The 21356-nt window shown below is 35.5% G+C and overlaps 1 protein-coding gene across 5 annotated transcripts in view; it reads right to left on the bottom strand.

Moving 5' to 3' along the window:
* The window catches only part of HECTD1 (HECT domain E3 ubiquitin protein ligase 1), a 91968-nt gene that overhangs the window by 42474 nt on the left and 28138 nt on the right, over positions 1-21356 (bottom strand). For all 5 annotated transcript variants that reach the window (XM_045188246.3, XM_024551345.4, XM_024551346.4 and 2 more), the window contains exons 4-13: positions 19492-19719; positions 18187-18468; positions 17814-18084; positions 16950-17026; positions 16766-16864; positions 14019-14133; positions 13266-13440; positions 4997-5135; positions 4647-4817; positions 361-583 (exon numbers count right to left, since the gene is read on the bottom strand). In XM_045188246.3, the coding sequence (XP_045044181.1) occupies positions 361-583; positions 4647-4817; positions 4997-5135; positions 13266-13440; positions 14019-14133; positions 16766-16864; positions 16950-17026; positions 17814-18084; positions 18187-18468; positions 19492-19719 (1780 nt within the window). The remainder of the gene's footprint in view (positions 1-360; positions 584-4646; positions 4818-4996; positions 5136-13265; positions 13441-14018; positions 14134-16765; positions 16865-16949; positions 17027-17813; positions 18085-18186; positions 18469-19491; positions 19720-21356) is intronic.

Raw genomic sequence — 21356 nt, 5'->3', positions numbered from 1 at the left:
TAGGTTCAGGCATAAAAGCAATCCTACAGCCACAATTTTTTAAGGTATAAAGCTTTTGGGAAGAGTTATACCTTGAGACAGCATCACATCAGTATAATTCATCACTATCAGACAAAGGCAGCTTTAACTAAAAGACTGGAGAGATAAAAGTAGATACAGTACTACTTTTTCTCATTCGATTAAAAGGCACTTATGAAATGCTTTCATGATTCAATTTACCTCTGCTGATATTAAAGAAGCTAGCTCTATTATCACAAGGATATGCTATTTCTATGACAATGACAGCAAAATATAAACAGAAAAACAAATTACCCAAATTACAGAAGCTAGTAAAACACTTTAATAGAAACAAAATATTACCTGAACTATCTGATCCACCTTCAGGACTACCACTTGAGTACATGGTGGCAAGTTTTCCATCCAAGATAAATCTGAACCATCCATTACTGCCATTAGATAATTCCAAGGCTGCTGCATCACTCCATATATATAAGCAATCCCTTCCCCTAATGATTGACCAGTCTCTCCAATGATATGGTTTACCTTGCTGCAATTCTTTAGCATCTTCCTGGGGTTCATCTTCCTAAATGTGTAAAATTTCAATGAAATGTGAAAAATAATTTCTACTCCAAATATTCATAAGTATTTTTAAAACACAAACATGAATCAAATTTAGAATTAAAAACACCCTGAAAATAATATTCAGTTGCCTATAGTTTAATATGTATTCTGATTCAACTAATTCCCTATTACTAAATCTTACAAATAATTCCTAAAAATGTTAAGAAATTTATATAAATAATGACCTATGTTATAATATTTCCCAGTGTAGTGGTAAAGACCAATGGATTACGTCTATTCCACCTCTCTGGGCCTAATTGATTATTTATAAAAAATAGATGTTTAGATTAGGTAAATGGTATCTAAACTAAGCAGAATCACCAGAGAAGTTCCAAAGAATAAATTGTAGGGCCCCACCCTTAGCCAAGTGAATCAAATATACTGGATTATTCCTATGATCATAAAAATCTTTTAATTAGAGTATTTAAAAAAAATAAACTGGTAAATACTGTTTTCTAACCTGGTAGCGTAAAACATTTTTATTTTGCTGACATTTAAATACTGAGAATATTCATCATAAATATATATAAATTTTACAGGTGCATCATATATGGGTAAAGTACTTTTATACTTTATGAGGACTTAAACTTTTAAAAAATAAATATTTTATGTCATTTTTTTCTGAAGTAGCTTATAACACTAAAATAAGATTATAAAATATAAATAATTTCTTTGAATGTAAGTACTTATGCCCCAGGCCATGAAATATTACCAAGGACCAAGTGTTGCCCACCCACTGTAAATAATAAAAACTAGACAAAATATATGAAAGTGTTTTCAAACACTGAATAACACAGGGCTGTGATTCCCTGGGAAATGGAAACAAACATGGTAATCTCCTTAGGTCCGGGCACAATTTCCTCACTAAGGTCTTAAGAAGAGGGAACAGAATATTCAACAATCTGAGTTGAGGAAATAGAGATCTGTGTTTGAAGAGACTAAGGCAAATGGAGTGTGTGAAGACTAAGTTCAGGGTGAGGGAGTCAAGCAATAAAGACCTCCAGAAATCTGAAAAGTGTCACCGTAAGTATCTACTGAGTAACAGACCACTCATGTATAAGGCTGAACAAAGTGCAAGTGAAAAAGTGTAAGCTGAACAATTCCCAGACAGCATGTAAGTTGATCAGATACTTGCATTCCAAAAACCCAGAGTGGAAAATCCTTGTACAATAGTTGAAAAGTTTCCAAATTTGACAAATATCATAAGCCCACAGATCAAGAGAAAGAAACAATCCTGAGCAGGGATGGCTGCCCACATGTGCATGTGCGCACACACAGACCTAACACAGCAAACTATCACTCAAATTGCTAAAATAACAGTGATGAAATCTTTAAAAAGCCAGACAATGAAAAGGGTCAGTTATATACAAAGGAACTGAGATGGGAATTATAGCAAACTTTTCTGTAGGGACTATGCATATCAGGTAACAATGGAGTATCTCTAATGTTCTGGAAAATGATAATCCAAGAGTCCTTTGGCACTGAAAACACTCACTGAAATGAAAGCCAAATTAAAATATTTTCATACCAAAAAAAAAGTCTAAGAGAACTTTATGGTATGCCTTTTTCTTTTCTAAACAATATACTTTGAAGAGCAAAAGTTTAATTGTACTGTAGTACAATTCATTGACTTTTGGTTCTTTCTAGTATAACCTTTTAATGTTCTATCTAAGAAATCTTGTGAAGCTCAAGGTCGCTAAGATCTTCTTTTTCCTTTATAAGTTTTACAATGTTAGCCCATACATTTCAGTCTATGGTTTATTTCCTATTAATGTTTGTATATGGTATATATGATAAGGGTCAAGATTTCATTTTTTTGCATTTGCTTTCCACTTCTGCAAGCATTTTTTAAATTTTTATTGAATTTATTAGGGTGACATTGTTTAATAAAATTATAAAGATTTCAAGTGTACAATTCCTTAACACATCATCTATACATTGTGTTGTGTGTTCACCACCATAAGTCAAGTCTCCTTCCATCACATTCATCCCCCCTTTACCCTCTTCTACCTTGACCGCCCCCTTTCCCTCTGGCAATCACCATACTGTTGTCTGTGTCTACTAATTTTTTGTTTTGTGGGTGTTTTGGGGTTTTTTTGCTTAATCCTTTCACCTATTTCACCCAGCCCCCATTCAAGCATTTTTTAAAAATAAATCATCCTTTCCTGATTGAATTATCTCAGCATTTTGGCTGAAAATAATTGACCATAAACACAGAAGTAGGCAAAAGTAGGTTTACAGTTGTATGTGAAAGTTTATTCTTGTAGTATTATTTATTAATTATTGAATTATTTTCCATATGAATACTTGTAAACTTTCTTCTTCCCACCCCTGAATGAGTGTCACTAGCCTGTCTTACACTACTACCACACTTTCTTGATTTCAACAGCTTTATAAGATTTGAAATCTGCTGATGTATGTCCTTCAACTTGGACACTTTTCAAGGTATCTTTGGCTACTCTAAGTCCCTTGCATTTCCATGTAAATGTTAGAATCTGGCTATTAACTTCTACGAAGACTGCTGGGATGTGTAACCTACTTCCTGAGTGCAAGAATTCCAGGGGCATAAACACCAACATCACCTGGTTTATTGTTTTTTGTTAAATTTAGGAAACACAAACACACACAGATTCATTCTCTCTCTCTCTCTCTCTCTCTCTCTCTCTCTCTCTCTCTCTCTCTCTCACCCTCTCAGGAGCCTACAGTTCCAAACCATAACCCAATATCATCTCAAAAATATCACTATTTGCCCTGACTGGTGTAGCTGGGTAGGTTGGGCATCATCCCACAAACTAAAAGGTTGCTGGTTCAATTCCAAGTCAGGGCACATGCCTGGGTTGTGGGCCATGTCCCTGGTTGGGGGCGTGCAGGAGGCAACTGACCACTATTTCTCCAGCACACAATACTTCTCTCCCTTTCTCCCTCCCCTCTCCTCCCCTATCTCTAAAAATAAATAAATGAAGTCTTTAAAAAATATATCACTATCCTGTCACTAATATATAATAAGCATTCATTAAATGTTAGGACTAAATCATTGTTGGCAATCAATAAAGACAGATAAGGTATATTTTAAATTTGTAATCTAAGGCAAGAATTATCAATGAATACTGAACCCAATCGCTAAAGGTTTAATGAGGAACAGCATATTTACATAGTCTCAAATTATCTCCCCACAAATTACTTAATCAATTACAAAAGAAAAAAAGAGTGACTTTATAACAGAGAAATCTGGCAGAGGCCAACATAACCAAGTGATCCCAATTAACATCATCAGCAAGACAGCAACAAGACATCATGGGCCAGCGAGAAGGCACATATAGCAATGAGAAAGACGTAGCATCACCTCCTTACAGTCTGCCTGCTAGAAACCCATAACCTGAATCTAATCATGCAGAAACATGGCACATATGCAAAGTGAGGCCACTATCCAAACTAAGTGGTCTGTCCTCTTCAAAAATGCCAAGGCTATGAAAGAAAAAGAAAAGCTGAGAATCTCTTGCAGGTTTTCAGGAACATTGTAACTAAATGTGACTATGTTCTCTTGTATTGGATCCTAGACCAGAAAGAAAAAATGCTATTAAGGACAATAGCAAATTTGAACTGTTATGTCTGGATTAGATACAGTTTTATATAAATATTACATTTCCTGGTTTTGATAATTATACTATAATAAGAGAATATCCTGTTTTTTTTGGTGAAGTTTTTAGGTGTAAAAGGGCACTATATATCAAGCTTCTGTCAAATATTTTTTAAATGCACACACACACACACACGAATGTCTGAAAATGATAAAACAAATGGACAAAACGTCAATAACCAGTGAATATGAATAGAAGATACTCTAATTCCTTATTTGCAACTTTCCTCTAAGTTTTAAATATTATCAATAATATATTTTAAATTAACCAGATTTTTGAAAATACAGTACTATTTCACATTGCCATTATTTTGTCAAAACCCACTGTAAACTGGAACTAGGTTTCCTCGAACAAACTCCTGATACCACTGCAATTAAGATCACTTACTTTTTCCGGTTTTGATTCCTCTTCATTCTCATCATCTGAGGAAGGACCAGCCAAAGTTGACACTTTGCTAATTACACCAAGTCTGGCTAGCTGATCCAAGAAAATATCACCCCCTTTATCTACTAAATCCCTTATGATCTGCAAAGCCAACAAGTGGCCATCATCATCATCCTGGAGGAAAAAAAGGATATTAGAAAAAATTATAAAAATAAGTTTAGTTGCCTGGAGTACACAAATGCAATAATTTACACAGAAAAAATGACTTACTGAAATTGGGATGAAAGTTAAATCATTTTACTGACATTACCTAAAGGGAATCTACAGGAGCTTAAAAAAAGATAAAAGCTCACCTCTTGATCAAGGACAGTTGCAGTGATTTCCACAAGTACTGTAGGCAAATTGTGACCAACATCGGAATCACAAACTTCTTTTAACAACGCTTCAGAGCAAAAATGGATCATTTTTCGAATCAGAGCAAGACTTGCTTTCCTTGAAAAGTAAAAGAATTTTAGGAAGTCATAAGAAGCTAAAATAAAATAAAATGCAACTACACATTAACAAAAACCAAGATACTCAATACTAGGTTGTATAAGCTTGGCTAAAATGTATTCTTGATAAAATACAAAAACTTAAGACAATGATAGCACTAGTTTATGATCATTTTTTAGGTAATTTCACTTAATTTCCTAATATTAATGTATTGAGCTCATCAAAATTGAAATTATTTTTATAATTTTCTTAAATGTGCTACTCTATTTTATATTTAACCAGTATGACTGTTAACATGCCATGTTAATTTCCAAAACTCAAGTAAAGCCCTGGATGGTGTAGCTCAGTGAATTGAGCACTGGACTGCAAACCAAAGGGTCACTGGTTTGATTCCCAGTCAGGGCACATGCATGGATTGCAGGCCAGGTCCCCAGTTGGGCATGTGCAAGAGGCAACCACACACTGATGTTTCTCTTCATCTCTTTCTTCTTCCCTTCTCCTCTCTCTAAAAATAAATAAAAGTCTTTAAAAAAAAACTCAAGGGCAATGCAATTATTGCTAAGAAAATAAATGGTATAAATTGTAACTAACCTATAATTTCCTATAACCCAAAAAACAAAGCTCTAACAATTTATAACACCTGGTAATTTACATGAAAATCAAATTCTGAATTAAGCATTTTTGTCCTCTGTCAGATTTTAAATCTATTTTCATTACAACTATATTCTCATAGAAATAAGAGATCCTAGTAATCTCATGCCCCAAAATATCCCCACTGTTAACAACTTGATATGCCTCCTTCTATGTATTCACCATTTTGCTTAGAACATAGGAGATACTAAGTCACACAAACTAACCTCAATTCTGTAACAAACAACCTGTTATTTTAAAATAAACACATGCCCACACATTTAAATTATAGACTAAGAGGAGACTGGTTTATTACATAAAAGCCAATAATCCATTTATTACATATTTTATAGTACACGAGGCACCAAAATGTAGATATTATTACCCCTGAGGTGACTTCCACAGGAAGAATGCAGAAGCAAAAATCTCTACTGATGTCCAAGAGAGTCATGTGATATAGCTATATTTCTACAGCATGTGGTCTCTTATTTTATGTACTTCATAACTCTCTCTAGGGAGAGGTGGGTGAAGGGTTAGAGTGAGGGTGAGTCCTCACCTAACAATGTGAGTAGGTTCTATGACTTTAAGCAAAATGACATGTAATATGCTAATTGACATAAACAAGAGTAAAGTTCCTACAGCATCTCATGCACATTACAGCTAAACAATGTTGAATAACTTTCTTCAAGGACCTGCTGCACAAGCATTCACCTATAAGATAAATAAGGGCTGAGGATAGAATGTAAAACATGGTGACTACAGTAGATAACACTGTATTGTGTAATTAAAATCTGCTGAGAACTGCTTTTCTCTTTTGCCTCCGTAACTTGTTTCCTGAATCCATTTCTTCTACATTCACTTCTACCTCCTGCTATTAGTGATCAAACTTTCTAAATAAACTCTTATAAAAAAAAAATTTGTTGAGAACTTAAAATGTTCTCACTCTCCCCCCAAAAAGGTAAATGTTAGGTGATGCGTGTGTAAATTAACTAGATGAGGGAATCCTTTCACAATGTGTACGTATGCGTATCAAGCCACCAAGATGTGTACTCTAAATATCTCACAATTTTATATGTCAATTATACTTTATTACAGCTGGAGAGACAAAAAGCTGTTAACAGCTTAAATTATCACTAGATACAGATACTACAATATGGTCACTTTTTTAAAAAGTTTCTTAAATGTCTAATGTGTGAAAATGCCATTAAATTTTATTTAATTTTTTTTTTTTTACTAGTAAGGAAATAGATTTTTCCATGTTAGATTTTGCTACGTTTCCTCTTGAGCACTGTGCCATGATGTCATTGGCTGACTTATTTAAATTGGCTCTTACAGTTTTACCAAAAATTTGTATGTGCTCTTCGTATAATAAAGATATTATCCCTTGGTCACACTTTCATGCTTTCTAACAAATACCCATCTACTAGCATATTTATGTGGATTAAGAGTTTATATTTATGGTATTTTTATGGATATGATTAGTATTGTTTCTGATATATAGTTCTATGTTTTTTACATAAAATAATTTTAAAATGACAAGACTAACAAACAAGTTTTGAAAGTCTATCAAGTTATGATATTCATGATAAAGATTTAAGATTATTTTCTTTTTGTTTTACTAAGGTTTTATTTTTTTATATTTTTATCCAATTGGAATTTGTTCAGATATACAATGTAAGGGCTAAACTGACTTTTTAAAATCAAACCACAAAGCAGATATTCTATTGTAGTACCATTTACTAAATAATCCGCCCTCTCTCAAATGATCTATGAAACTTCCATTATAATACATTCATTTCCTATCTATAATTGGCTCTTTGGAGGGGGGGATATTCTATTCCACTGATGTTATACATTCTTTTTCCATAAAGAATTTAATTAGGAGAACCAAGATGGCGGTGTAGGTAGACACACTGCGCCTCCTCACACAACCAGAACTGACAGAAAATCCAACGGCAAGGAAGTCCGACACCAAGGAAATAAAAAATAAACATTCATCCAGACCGGTAGGAAGGGCGGAGACGGGCAGCCAGGGCGGAGAAGGATGGAGAGGACTCCCGTTGTTGTGGCTGGACCGAGACTGGTGGAGTGTGGGACGACAGGGGCAGGCAGTCTGACCACTGGCAGACCCTGCAGCCCCACATTCGCGCAGATAGGCGAGAGGGCCAGACTGAGAGTGGCAGAGAACGGGGCAGGCAGTGTCGGGTGGCACCCCGCAGCCCCACATTCCCGCATAGATAAACTGGACAAACAGCAGGGAGCAAAGCAAACGGTACAACCCAGGGCTCCAGCGAGGGGGGGGAAATAAAGCCTCAAACCTCCGATTGAAAACACCCGTGAGGGTTGGGGCAGCAGCAGGAGAGACTCCCAGCCTCACGGGAGAGGTCGTTGGAGAGACCCACAGGGGCCTAGAGTGTGCACAAGCCCACCCACTCGGGAACCAGCACCAGAGGGGCCCAATTTGATTGTGGGTAGTGGAGGGAGTGACTGAAATCCGGTGGAGCGGGCGCCATTGCTCCCTCTCAGCCCCTCCCCCACGTACAGCGTCACAGCACAGCAACCAGCATTACCCTGCCCTGGAGAACACCTAAGGCTCCACCCCTTAAAGTAACAGCCGCATCAAGACAAAAAAAAAAAAAAAAAAAAAAAAAGGCCCAAATGACAGAACACTTCAAAGCTCCAGAAAAAATACAGCTAAGGCGAGGAAGAGACAGCCAACCTATCGGATGCAGAGTTCAAAACACTGGTTATCAAGACGCTCACAGAATTAGTTGAATTTGTTCGAAAACCACATGAAAAAATGAAGCCTATGCTAAGAGAAAGAAAGGAAAATGTACAGGGAACCCATAGTGATGCGAAGGAAACTGGGACTCAAATCAACGGTGTGGACCAGAAGGAAGAAAGAAACATCCAACCAGAAAAGAATGAAGAAACAAGAATTCGGAAAAATGAGGAGAGGCTTAGGAACCTCCAGGACATCTTGAAACGTTCCAACATTTGAATTATAGGGGTGCCAGAAGAAGAGGAAGAACAAAAAATTGAAAACTTATTTGAACAAATAATGAAGGAGAACTCCCCTCATCTGGCAAAGGAAATAGACTTCCAGGAAGTCCAGGAAGCTCAGAGAGTCCCAAAGAAGCTGGACCTAAGGAGGAACACACCAAGGCACATCATAATTCCATTAGCCAAGATGAAATAGAAGGAGAGAATCTTAGAAGCAGCAAGAGAAAAGGACACAGTTACCTACAAAGGGGTTCCCATAAGACTGTCAGCTGATTTCTCCAAAGAGACCTTACAGGCAAGAAGGGGCTGGCAAGAAGTATTCCAAGTCATGAAAGGCAAGGACCTACATCCAAGATTGCTCTATCCAGCAAAGCTCTCATTTAGAATGGAAGGGAAGATAAAGTGCTTCTCAGATAAGGTCAAGTTAAAGAAGTTCATCATCACCAAGCCCTTATTCTATGAAATGTTAAAGGGAGTTACCTAAGAAAAAGAAGATCAAAAATAGGAACAGTAAAAATGACAGCACACTCACAGTTATTAACGACCACACCTAAAACAAAAATAAGAGCAAACTAGGCAAACAACTAGAACAGGAACAGAACCACAGAAATGGAGATCACATGGAGGGTTATCAACAGGGGAGTGGGAGGGGGAGGGGGGGAAGGTACAGAGAATAAGTAGCATAGATGATAGGTAGAAAATAGACAGGGGGAGGATAAGAATAGTGTAGGAAATGTAGAAGCCAAAGAACTTATAAGTATGACCCATGGACATGAACTATAGGGGGGGAATGTGGGAGGGAGGGTGTGGGCAGGATGTAGTGGAGTAAGGGGGGGCAAATGGGACAACTGTAATAGCATAATCAATAAATATATTAAAAAAAAGAATTACTGAAAGTTTACACTTGCTATTCAGATATTTTTCAATAATCTCACCCATTTATTCCTTTTATCCAAAAAAGTCTAATTTTATCTCAAATTGTGATTTTTTAAAGAAAATTAATGGATCATCAGATTTCCACTGCTAAAAAATGAACTAAATCTTTGTCTCATTATTGACACTAATTCCAATGCATTTATTTACTCTTCAAAATTCAATGTAGCCTTTCAAATACAAAGTGGGAAGCCCTTAATCTATCTTACAAAATATGCATATTATTAAACCATTATGTTGTACACTTTAATACAAAATTACATGCTGATTATATCTCAATAAAACTGAGGGGGGAGTCTTACAGAGAATAATCAGGTTTTTACAAACTACTCCACCATTAAAACTGCTGTTGTCTGTTCAGAAGCCCCCATGGCTCTGTTGCCTGCTTTCTGTCTCCTGCAGACATTGTGCATAAGCCAGTGTTGATATATAATAGCTGAAGTTTATATGGACACACACACTCTCCTTTAACTGTCCAATCAGAGTACATTTGCTCTTCTGATCAAATTTCAAACTGAAATGGTCAAAAATTAAGTTTTAAGATATTCCCTTTTGTTTTTAATATTGCCGAAAGACTGCTTGCAGTTTAAGGTCATCTCAGAAAACTGGTATTAAGGCACTTCAATCCTACTAAATTACATGTTCTAATGACCCCTAAACTTAAAATCACCAGACATCAAATTCTCAATCATTCAGCCAAAAATCTGTCAGTTATCCTTCACCGCTTGCTTTCCTTCACCCTCACATCCCCCACGTCATCAATCCCTAAACAACCTATCTCCCAACACCTTGAATTTTTCTCTACAAAACCAGTCCCCTAGCAAATGTCTGAAGTTCATATTACAATGAACCCTTCAACTGTCTGTTTTCATACTTATCTCCTTCAGTCCTCTTCTCCACCAGGCTGCCAAAATGATCTTTAAAAATCACAAATCTGACTTTAAGTGATCCTTCCGTAACTGTGGTATAAAGTCCACACTCATTATCATGGTCCACAAAGGCCTTCATAGGTCATAAAGACTCCTGTCTACCTTTTTAATATTATTTACTGGGCTATCCAAACATATCCCATACTCTATTAATATCAAACTATTTGCAACTGCTAATAAAACACACTCATTCAAGCATTCACTGAATATCTCTATACATCTATCCAGAAGGTATCCAGCCATGTAATATGAAAAAGAGACATTTATTGAAGAAGATACAAGATACAAGAAACACTGTACATAGGACAATGATGTCTCAGCTCCCTTCATAGTAGGCACGTTGGAATCTCACAGTTGTCCTAGTCACCATCAGCTGCCCTGTAGTATTTTCCTAAATATCACTGATAGTCTGAAATCTCTCCCCTTCCAAAGGTGATTTTAGTTTTGGGAAAAGCCAGAAGTCGCACGGCACCAAATCTATGCAGTAGAGGGGCTGAGTCACCTGATGTGACTTGATGTTTCACCAAAAAACTCTGCATGAGACATGATGCACAAGCGGGCACATTGCCCTGATGAAGCTGCCAATCACCAGTTGCCTATAACTGCGGCCTTCTGCATCATCCCAACAGTTTCCACGGAGGAATGTTCAAGCTTAATGCAAAGTTGGCTGCAGATCGTTGTTCTACTCGCTCAGTCTTTTTGAATATGACATGCACACAGTATACACACTCCCTCAATGACATCTACCGCCCCCACTGACTAGCATAGTAAAGGCGTCATTGTTCACACAAGCGTATTCCAGTCCATTCTTCCTGGCTGCCACGTTACAGGGATGTCATGTAAACTGTTCTCATTATATTAACAATGGCTGGACTTTTTCCTGACAGACCTCGTATATCACCCCTTTTCTAAGCCTCCTTGTCTTTGTATGAATACAGCAGTACACAATGCCAGCTCTCATGGAATTTACTTTACAGGACAGACAATGAAGCAAGCAAAAAACACTTAAAAAGCAAGACTTCAGAGATTACAAGCTCTGTGGACACAGTAAAACAGCCCTAACTGGTGTGGCTCGGTGTCATCCCACAAACTGAAAGACTGCAGGTTCAATTCCTGGTCTCGCACAAGCATGGGTTGTGGACCAGGTTTTCCCAGTTAGGGGTGTGCGAGAGGCAACAGATAGATGTTTCTCTCACACATTGATGTTTCTCTCCCTTTTTCTCCTTCCCCTTTAATACGAATTTTTCAAAAAGACAGTAAAACATTATGACTGATTTCAAAGGTGCCCTAGAGGTAAATTTAGTTGGACACATGTCAGTGGATGCAACATTTGAACTGAGAACTAAATGACATGAAACAACCAACCATTCAAAAGGCTGGGGAACAGAAAGTCTTCAGCAAAGAAAAGTAAGTGCAAAAGCCCTAAGGAAAAATACAGTTAGAGTGTTCCAAAAATAAAAAGAATGCTAGAATAGTGTAAGTATAATGGTCTAGGGGTTATATAGTATACTAAATAAGGTCAGAGAGCTGGGTGAAACTTATGTAAGACCTTGCAACCCTGAGAGCTAAAGAGTTAGGTTTTAGTCAAAACCATCTGGAAGCTACTAAAAGGTTAAAAACAGAAAGTGATAACATAATTGGGATTTTAAAAATAATTCAGCCTTATATGTAGGAACAGATTGTAAAGGGGCAAAAAGAGAAAAAGAAGAGAAAAGACCAGAACAGTCAAACTACAGACTATGATACTTTGGGCCAGGGTACTTAACAGATGGATAGAAACGGCAGTCTCTAAACAGACACACCGTAGAGAGAGCGCCACCAGGAATTGCACCTGGATGGACCGACTCATACCTCCATGACTCTGCACATACTGGTGCCCGATGATGCTTCCAAATCCGTCTACCTAGGAAACTCCCAAGTATCCCTTAAAACCCAATTTAAATCTAATTTCTGCTCTAAATCTAATTTAAATCTAACCCAATTTTAAATCGGATTAGCTGTTAAACAACTTACATTTCCTGGGAACTCTTATTATAAGTTTAATCTATCAATTACTACTCTCTTATTGCTCATCTTTCTTATTAGCCTGTAAGGGTACAGTAAGCAAGAGCCAAGTCTCATTTCTTTGAGCAACTCCTCCAAAAACCAACTCACACTGACTCTACCAAAAAGCCTCCATAGAGGAGGGGGGAAGGAGGGGAAGGGTCTAGTCGAGGAACATGTATAAAGGATCCATGGGCATAGACAACAGGGTGAGGACTGACTGTGGGAGCTGAGGGGAAGGAGTGGTAGGGAAGAGCTATGGGGGAAAAATTGGACAACTGTAATAGAACAATTAAAAAAAAGGAAAAAAGCCTCCATAAAGCTCAATAAATGCTTGTTTATGAAAATTTCCCTAGAGTTGATATTCAGAGAGCTACAAAAACTGTTAGAAACCTGGTCCTCTTGATTTTCTAAACAAGTTCTCTTAAGTCAGATTAGACAAAAAGATTGAACTCTCCAATCTAATTTTTACTCTTTACTATAAATATCTTTGCAATATTAAAATAAACTTCAAATCCTTGTGGGAAAATGGAGATAAATAAAAGTATGTATCCAGCATAATTTAGTAAGTAAATACAAACAGTATAACTACCTTATTGAAGGCAGCATAGTTTGCTGAAATGTTTGTGCAAACACTGGCAATAACCTTTTCAAGTATATGGGTGCCATTTCTGGATCTCCTTTTGGCTCATTACATTCTTCTTCATCTTTGTTTGTATCTTTCTTTTTCTTATCATCTCCTTTATTAACTGGACACATCCAATCACCTGTAGACAAATATGATTCAGTAAAATAATTTTTTAGAAAAATTTCCTTTCAATGAAAAAAAATATTAAAATGTACCAAACACCAAACTATTAACTGTCCCCAATTAACAATAATTAAATTGAAATTAGGATATTGTATCTATCAAAGGTGTTTGTAAGAATACTAAAAAACATTAGTACCTCTAATGAGCTAAAACACAACTTAAGGAGATAATTTTGAAAACTCCACCTGATTCTGAAAATTTTTTCACAGAGGCTCTGATTTTATCTACTCTGTGAAAACTTAAAAATTTGGTCAAAGTACTTCATCTACACAATACCAACTACTCTTTATGACTTCCCACACCCCTAAACTTTTGATTTGGTCTCTCTAAAATATGCAGTCATAATATTAAAGAACACAGAATGGTACACTATTAAATGTTTATCAAATGTAAGGGTATATGACATAATTATTTATCTTCACAGAAACATTTCATCTATATAATGTTACTATGTCTACAAAAAGCTACTTCTATGGTAGAAAAGCTGAAAAGTAATAACAGATGGCTTAAAAGGAAACGATTTTTACCCCTCACCTGGAGACTGAAGAATAACAACTACTTCACTATGGCCCCTTTCCCGAGCTTTATCTAATGGAGTTTTCCCATCTTCGTCTCTCAGATCTGGGTTTGCACCATGCCGTAATAGAGTCTAAAAAAGGAAGGCATTTGATTTGACAATTAACACTTTATTTCTTTAATATCTAACTCTGTAATCTTTAGGTTACACCCATATACTTTAAATTACAGAATTCCAGAATTACTTAAACAGATACCAATTCAAATCTGTCTTTGCATACATTGCCATGAAAGTCATCTATTTATAACATGAAAAAATTATAGATTAATTTCACTTGGTTATCAACAACTCAAATTAAGTATGTTCTCGTGAAACTATCATCTTCTCTATCAAACTATGCCTCCCAATTTCTGAGCTATTAAGATTCGGCTTATGACATGGTAATCATCTTCATCATTTCCTATATACTACCAATTCAATCAATTTAAATCAATGCAACAAAACCAAGTTAAATCAATTCTTCTAGAATGCACTACAAAATTTAACTCTTAAATACTAATTATACTCTTCACTAATTTTTAATGGACATTGGACTCTCCCCAGCAGACTGTAAGCCCTTTTGCACAGAGAACACACCTCACATTTTTCCTATCAGCCTCCAAGGTAGTTCTTTGAACTTTGTTGTAATGTAATAAATGTAACAGATACATATATCTGACAAATAAGTGCATACATATAGACATCAAGAAAGTATGCAGCACTGGCTAAAAACTCCAAACTGCTGGGGTTTGAGTCACAATAATTCAGTCTTTCACTAAATCTAAGTACCACTAAGAAAGAAAAAACAATGCCAATCAAACTTCAAAAAAATGCTTTTTTTTTGCTTGGAACTTTTTTTAATTAACTTAATGAAAATCTTATTTAAACTTAGATTTTTTTTACATATTACTTGAACAATACATAAGTTGTAAAATATATAACAAAGCATTTCTGTGACTTCACATTCTGAGCACAATAATTCATAATTAATTATTTGATTTATAGCCACCAATATTTGTGTTTCTATACAAAATGCTACTATTATCTATGCCATAAAAAAGCATTAGTGATTCAGCATTCTCAGAGTACTCTTCTATCAGACAGGGTTTTTCATTCAAATTACTAAAATCAATCTGACAAATTTTGTTGCATGGACAGGTAATAACTATGCTGCAATTTCTACCTCTTCAACAGCAATTACAAGACATTTTCCTATTTAAAAGATGTTAAAATATACACAGCGTGGGGGAAGAATGTGGAGGTATATCTTACAATCAACTAAAAACAGAAGAACCTGTGAAGAATGAACAAGGGGTGTTCTTTTAATGCTTAAGACACTGGCTGTCACAGTCAAAGTGCATAGTGAGTACTACCTGTTCTATCATTCTGAGTGACAGCACCTACAGCTCATTGTGGGCCGATGTATAATCAATATAGGTTAGGATTAGATACAATTCATTTGGCTCCTTCTCTCCTGCTCAGACACTTGTTAACTACAGAACAGTACAGGTCAAAAAAACCCGGCTTATTAAAATTTTCATCACCCTTACAAGCCTCATTCTCTCTAAAAGTTAATTCAAACTGACAGAATTCAAGGTTAAAGAGACCACCTTTCCCAGATTAGATGGCTAAGTTATCATAAAAAATGTTCTTATAGTGAAAAATGACAATAAAAGCAGCTACCATTGAACACCTATGATGTGCCAACTACTATACTAGTTGTTTTTTCATGGAATTTTTATTTTTTATGGGATTTTTCTAATTATTACAATAATCATGCAAGGACTATATACATTTTATTGATAAAACTCCAAGTCAAACTTAAGAAATTTGGCCAAGACCGCACAGCCTTTATTGTTAATGAGCTAAGACATGAATCCAGACATGCCTGACTTCGTAGCCAACTAACACTGCACTATGCCAAATTACTTCACAATAAGATTCTAGAGACCTAGATGATACACTTGGTTCAGTCCTTACCATTTGACTTTCTGAACCTCAATTTCTTCTAACTATAAAAAGATTCTCCAAATTCTTTTGGTAAACTAAAAGTCAAAGACACTATGATTCTTCTGCAAAGAGAATATATGATTATTAAATACACAGAATACAAAAAATGTACAGGAATACCTCATTTTACTGTGCTTTGTTTTATTGTGCTACACAGATATTGCGGGGGTTTTTTACAAATGGAAGGCAAGACCCCTCCAATCAGCAAAAGGATTAGGACTTGCTTTATTGCAATATTTTCACTTTATTAGTATCTCTGAGGAATGCCTGTAAAAGTTATTCACTGCCAAGAATAAGAAACTGGAAAACAACCAAGTGTTTACCAATAAGTGACTAGCTGAGTAAACTTGCAGTACATCCACACAGGGTTAGTACACAGATGTTGAAAAGTTCTCCAACTATATAAAAGGTTTTTAATCTGTATTATTAAAGGAAAAAGGCAAAGTACAGATCAGTATATAAATGTTACATTTTGCATAAGAAAAGGAGGTAAAAAGCATACATATTTACTTTTGCTTGTATCTGTATTAAAAACATTAAAAAGATAAACATGTAATAAAAATTAAAAATGCTTACCTATAGTGGGCAAGGGGAAATGAAGTGAATAAAGATGGCATGGAAGCATGACTTAGAAAAAAAGTTTTTATATCATTCTAATTTTGAAACTATGTAAATGTCAAATATTAAATTACTAATTTGAAAATCTGGACTTTACCTTTGCTACTTGAGGTCTTCCAAAACAGGCAGCATAATGTAATGATGATGATCTTTGACCTCTATTAACATCAGCACCTCTTTCACAAAGAAATTCTACCTGTAAAATGATGAAGAATCATAAACTTGTCTTATTAATATTTCTACCTTTGATTTAAAACATTAGTTTTTATTTATTAGCTTACCATTTCCTGAGTTCCAAAAGCAGAGGCCCAGTTTAATAGAGTCTGACCAACATCATCCATAAAATTTACTTCAAAGGCTAAAAGTTTGAAGGAAAAAAATAAGGTTTTTAAAAGCCAACAAAATAATTAACTAAACTTTTCTAAAGTGGGTCATTTAAAGATTATTATTAATAATCACTAAATACTGAGTATATTTTAAACATTTAGATCAACTATAGAGTAGTAAATAATCAGCAAATATAAACTCTGCTAAAAAAAAAAGTACTCAAAAAAATTTTTCCCCAAGTATTTACTGACAGGAAAGTATTCTAAAATTGTTAAATCCACTGAAGACTGACAAGAATTTAACCCTTAAAAATAAACAAGAAAGAAAAAAACCTAAATATAAATATAACACAAGTCAACTAAGGGTACTAACTGCTTCATGCCATACTGTGGAAAAGAAACTAATCCCCATCTATAATCAAAAGAACAAAAACGACAATTTATATTTTGTTCATCACCTCATGAAGCAGTGTAAAAAAATTTACTATGTATTATAATAACTAACCTATGTAAATTTCATTAGTGTTGAGAATATAACACTGTAAATTCAATCTGCAATTCACCTTAGAATTGATAGGATCTCGTTCTGGCAATAACAAAGGAAAACTTCACTTATTCATTCAACAAGCATTTACTCAGGTCTTACCCTGCACCAGGCTGATAATTATGTATGTGGGAGAAGAGAGATTATAGAAGGGGTTGGCCATTCGCTATCTGGCCCAATTGCTAAAAATATTGTCCAAAATCTAGAAACTAGAAAATGCCTATATAATTATTTATTTTAGTTTTCTTATTATATTAAAAGAAAATACTTCCAACCTCCTGTGTCAATTGCATCAATAAGGGCATCAGTATCTTTACTTCGAATACAGTCTATAAGCTGCCGATGTGAGCGCTCCCCAGAACTATCCAATCTCCGGAGTCCTGGGATTCTCCCTGTAGATCCAGCACTAGACTTTGGCAAAGCCTTTCGTCCTTCAAATAATAGCACCAAGAGAAGGTCAACCAAACGCATGGTATCAAGAACACATCTTTCATCACCCTGCAATGCACTTTCAATTGAATCTGGAAGCTCTGACCTCAGGAGATCCTAGAAAAAGAATGGGGAAAAAAAAGAGTTTAATATATTTGCATCATACAAAAAACACTTTTTCTGAAAGATTAAAAATAAAAGATTCAAAAACATTCTTACATGTGTTACTACTGGAGAGCCTCTGCAAAGTGTTGAGAGCAGACTTACAATTGTTGACACCTGGTTACTCAATTTGGAATCTGCAGCTGTGGAAGGCGCACCTGTGGTGCTGCGACCTGGTTTGCAAGCTGACGATGGCCCTGATATGGTACCACCAGCAGCAGCCATTCGAGATAACAGCTCCTCAGTTAATCCATGCTTGGCTAATGGAGCTGGGTCAACACCACGACGGGTAAATCGATCAGCTAGTGATGCAAAGCATCGCAGAGCTCCATCTGAAACCTAAGGATGTAAAGAGCATGTAAATTGATAAAATTCACCTACATAAAAGGACTAGTACTGCTTATTTCAATACTGACACTACAAGAAAGGCAGCTGTGGCAAAGAGATTAAGGTTTACAATCTGTCTAAATTTTAATCCTGGCTCCACATTCTAACTGTATAACCTGAGGATGTGACCTAACTGCTCAAGGCCTCAGTTCCCTTATCTGTAAAATGGGAATAAGAGTACCTGTAATTCATTGTCTGAGCTTAATGATATGACATATGTAAAGGACCTAGTTGGATACTAAAATCTCCATATTAACTACTATTATGTAAAGCTTTGCCAAAGTAATCTATGAATATCAACTAAAAATTAATATCTTAATGTTTAAAAAGCATTAAAAGTAGCCCTGGGTGGTATGGCAAGTTTGTGGAGTCGTCTGGTGGATCAAAAGGCAGCAGGTCTGACTCCCAGTCAGGGAAGATGTCTGGGTTGTGGGTTCAGTGCCCAGTCAGGGCTCATAGAAGAGGTAACCTATTGATGTTTTTCTCTCACATCGATGTTTCTGTCCATCTCTCTCTCCCTCCCTCCATTCCCCTCTCTCTGAAATCAATGAGCATGTCCTCAGGTGAGGAATGAATGAATGAATGAATGACTAAATAAATAAATAGCACTGAAACTCAAGTTTTATTTTTTCAAATATTCTAATTCAACAAAAGCTTACACATATAAGATTTTCAATGCTACACTATTTCACTGCAGTGAGAACTATCTTTTTATGCCAACAAAATTGTGCTGAGTCAATAAATTACATAAGTGTGGCTTTAAAAATTATATATTTCTAAAACATTTAAATCTTAAAAATAAATGCATATCATTTTTAATTTAAAATATTTCATTGCCAAAACAAAAATGATCACCATATAGATATAAAATGAGAAAAAGAAAATATGTTATGACCTCTACAGTATATCATAGTTACAAATATGGGACACTATAAAATCACTTTTGAAATCAAATTACACAAGTGTTTTACTTACCTGATGATCTTCATGTTTTAATAAACTAGACAGAGATTCCACACAAATTTCTAATGAAGAATCTTGAGGTTCCATTTTGCCACAGAGTCTTGATACCACAGCCATGGCGGAGTGCAAGGTATCTTTATGAACCAGGTGTCCACTGTCACGAATGAAGGTAAGCACACAATTCAAACCACCAGCCTCGAAGACTGCTCCTGACTCCCGAGTGCATATCAGTTCTAGCACCTAGAACAATAAAACAAAATTAACAAAAGAATGCAGTAAGTTCAATTTTAGTTTTAATTTTCAAAAATAAATTTTAATTTTCTACAATCACAGAAAACAGAAAGAACCCTCCACATTTACTAGTAGCCACATTTTAAAAAGTAAAGACAAACAAAAGAAAGTAATTTCAATGTATTTTATTTAGCCTAATATATCCAAGGCATTATCATTTCAGCATATAAAAAACTACTGATGCATTTTATATTCTCTTATGTATTAAATCTTCAAAACCATATATATATTTTATACTGACAACACATCTTAATTTGGAGTGGCAACATCTGAAGTGTCCAATACTCAGATGACTACCATATAGGACAGTGTAGGGTTAGACGATGAAACCTACATGACATGCTAAGAAACTACAAGTAATTTAGCAAAAGTTTGTAAAGATTCTAAACATCAAAAAACATTTTTTCAATAAGTACAAGTTTATTACATCATTCATCATCCTCACTCTTACTCTGAATAAAAAAACATTAAAAATCAACTTTTATTTTCTGAACTATGTTCATGTTTAAGGTGTTCTGGAAGAACTAAAGAGTTAATAGTGTCCACAGATCATTCAGGCATCACCTGAAATTTAGGCTTTATTCTGAAAGGAAGAAAAATGTTTTGAGCAGGGAAATAATAAGTCAGATTTTCAGTTAATAACTGTGGGAAATGGAATATGAGGAGAGTGTAAAGGCAAATGTAAAAATTCAAGCATTATTATTCAAGAGAGGATGAGAGCTTAACTAAGGCAGTAAGAGCAAGGACAAACAAGGAAATAAACTAGAAAAGGACTTGTCATTAATTACATGTGTGGAGTGAAAAAAAAGATAAAACACATATTCCTTGTCTTGAGTGACTGGGTGAAAGTTAATGCTAATTATCAGAATAAGAGTTTATTATCTGTAGTGAAAGACAACGAATTCAGACATACAGTTGGAGCCATCCAACAGGCCTTTGAATATGAGGTCTAGCACTCAAGAGAAAGGTCAGGTATAGAGATAAAGATATGAGGGGCATATACATATGAAGGTACTGACACTGACAGATGAGACTGTCCAGACAAACTTTATATAGTTTTAAGAAGGCAGCCCTGCAGGTGTGGCTAAGTGAGTTGGGAGTCATTCTGCAAACCAATAGGTCACCAGTTTGACTCCTAATTGGGGTAGGCTAGGCCCCCAGTTGGGGGCATGTGAGAGACAACCTATCAATGTTTCTTTCCCTCTCTTTCTTCCTCCCTTCCTCTCTCTCTCTCTAAATAAATAAATCTTTTAAAATTTTTAATTTTTTAAATACTGGTGGAAAAATTTTTTTAAATACAGTAAAAAGAGAACCTTAGGAAATGCTATCATTAAAGAACCATGAATTAAGTAAAAATAATCTGTAAAGGACACAGATAAAAGGAGAGCAGAGTGTAACAGACTAGAAGAAGTTTGAGAACTGGGATCAGTGAATGAGCAGTAGAATGAAACTCCAGCTCCAGAAGAAACAAAGTGGTGTGATCAAGAGAATAAGAGGGAAAAAAAGGAAAATGGATATGTCTTCCTCTGAGACTAGACAGAAAAAAAATCTACAGACACAGGCAAAAATTCAAAACACTAACAACT

Source organism: Desmodus rotundus, chromosome 7, assembly GCF_022682495.2.
Source record: "Desmodus rotundus isolate HL8 chromosome 7, HLdesRot8A.1, whole genome shotgun sequence".
NCBI classification, from domain to species: domain Eukaryota; kingdom Metazoa; phylum Chordata; class Mammalia; order Chiroptera; family Phyllostomidae; genus Desmodus; species Desmodus rotundus.
The sequence above is the reverse complement of the archived record's forward strand: the minus strand, read 5'-3'. Positions and strand labels throughout refer to the sequence as shown.